At 48.4% G+C, this 1981-nt stretch overlaps 1 protein-coding gene across 1 annotated transcript in view; it reads right to left on the bottom strand.

The window, feature by feature from the left end:
* Nucleotides 1–261: 261 nt before the first annotated feature.
* LOC101848408 (tripartite motif-containing protein 2-like) overlaps nt 262–1981 on the bottom strand; it is a 2520-nt gene continuing 800 nt past the window's right edge. The window contains exon 2 of the mRNA XM_005112937.3: nt 262–1109. Within this exon, the coding sequence (XP_005112994.1) occupies nt 310–1109 (800 nt within the window). The 3' untranslated portion in view covers nt 262–309. The remainder of the gene's footprint in view (nt 1110–1981) is intronic.

The raw sequence follows: 1981 nt of genomic DNA, 5'->3' as shown, positions 1-1981 counted from the left end.
AAAATGATGATGATGATGATGATGATGATGATGATGATGATGATGATGATGATGATGATGATGATGATGATGATGATGATGATGATGGTGAAAATGAAGATAATAATGATCATAATAATTATAGTAATGAACAATATTAACAGTTCTATATAAAAATATGAACAACCCCCCCCCAAAAAAAAACAACAACAAAAAACCCCCCAAACCCCTCGAGGCTTACACTATTATTGTTATGAGTTGAGAAAAACCTAGACACTAGTAGAAGTAATGAACGAATGAATTGGTTACACAAGCTAGGTACCCCGGTGGTTATATAGATATTGCGTAGTAGACGAGCCGGTTGAGGGATTTGAAGTCCTCCTTGTTGTACCGGAAGATGCACAGTTCGTGTCTGACGTCATACCCAGCCTGTGTGAGCAACAGGCGTCCCACGGCGGAGTAGGCGATGCAGCGAGGCGAGGTGAGTCCATCTTTGGCCGTGAGCACTTCCCACAGGCGCCCGTTTTTCGTGAGGATGTACACGGCCGAGTTACACACCACAAGCGTGTTATCATCACCGTCCGTACACACGCCGTAGAGAGAGACGAACGTCTCCGGGGGCAAGTGGAAGTCCGAGGAAGAAAAGCACCTGAGTAGTCGCCCTTGGAAGTGGAAGATTTTGACGGAGTTGTTGCCCGTGTCGGAGACGATGATCTGCTTGCTGGAGTTGACGGTCACGCAGTACGGGTGGTCGAACTCCCGCGGCGCGTCGCCATAGCAACCGAACGAGTGGCTCACCTCCCCGGAAGCGTCCAGAACGATGACACAATGTTTGCAGATGTCCGTGACGACTATTTCGTCATCGCACGTGACCGCCACGCCGTACGGGAACTCGATGGACTTGGAGTGGACGGCCCACCACTCTAGCCTGCCGTGCGGCGTGAAGATCTTGATGGCCGCGTTGACGCTGTCAGAGACCACGATGTTGTCCGTGGTTGTCATGGCGACGCCGATGGGGTAGCAGAGCTGTTCCGGTTTAGTGCCCTTCTCTCCGAACTTGAGCTTGAAGGCGCCGTCGGGGCTGAAGAGCTGGACCCTGTGGTTCTCTGTGTCCGCCACCACTAGGTCGCCTGGGGGCACCCGGGGGGTGGGGTGGGGTGGGGTGGGGGAGATGGAGTCATTTAGAGTTTTGCGGCATTCGCGACAAAATTAGGTCATACCATTACTTCAGTGCTTTCTTGTCGTATCTCCATTTCGTAGTTTGTTTGCATTAGTAGAGGTTTTACGGCGCTCTCAACTGCATAAGATCATATGAGCGCCAGAAGATTAGAGGTGTTACAAGGGAGTAACAAACTTAAAAAAGAAGGAGGGCAGATCAAGGAGAGGAGATCAAGACGACAGATGTTTGATAGGAAAGAAGGAGCAAAACACTCCAAAGCACCCGCCTACCACCCACTCCATTTTTTTAAAAACATTGAAAACATGACTTCTTATTAAGCTCACTCTTTGTTATGAACTGTTTTCACTGTTTAAAAAAATGGAGATAGAACAAGAAAGCACTGAGGTCGCGATACAGAAGGCTTAGGTTAGAGGTGTTAGTTTACTAAGGAAAGAAAGAGGAGAGATAAGGAGGATATAATATGTTTGATAGAATAGAAAGAGGGAAGATAAAGACGATAGATGTTTGATAGGAAAGAAGCAGGAGAGATAAGGCCGATAGATATTTGAAAGATGAAGCAAGCAAACCACACCTGTGTCCCTGCCAACCCATAGATCTCCTGAGAAAAGAGATACGTCATTTTCTTTTTTTTTTTTGGAGGGGGTGGGATGGAAAGGTGTGGGTAAGGGTGATGAGGGGATGGGGAAGGAGGATGGTGAGGGGGAACGGTGAGAACGGAGAAGGTAGGGGGGAGGGAAGTGAAGAAACCCTTTCACGAGCCTGCGCACACACAAACACGCACACATACACACGACACACAGACACATACACACACCCACTCCC

Source organism: Aplysia californica, unplaced genomic scaffold (assembly GCF_000002075.1).
Source record: "Aplysia californica isolate F4 #8 unplaced genomic scaffold, AplCal3.0 scaffold01496, whole genome shotgun sequence".
Classification (NCBI taxonomy): domain Eukaryota; kingdom Metazoa; phylum Mollusca; class Gastropoda; order Aplysiida; family Aplysiidae; genus Aplysia; species Aplysia californica.
The sequence above is the reverse complement of the archived record's forward strand: the minus strand, read 5'-3'. Positions and strand labels throughout refer to the sequence as shown.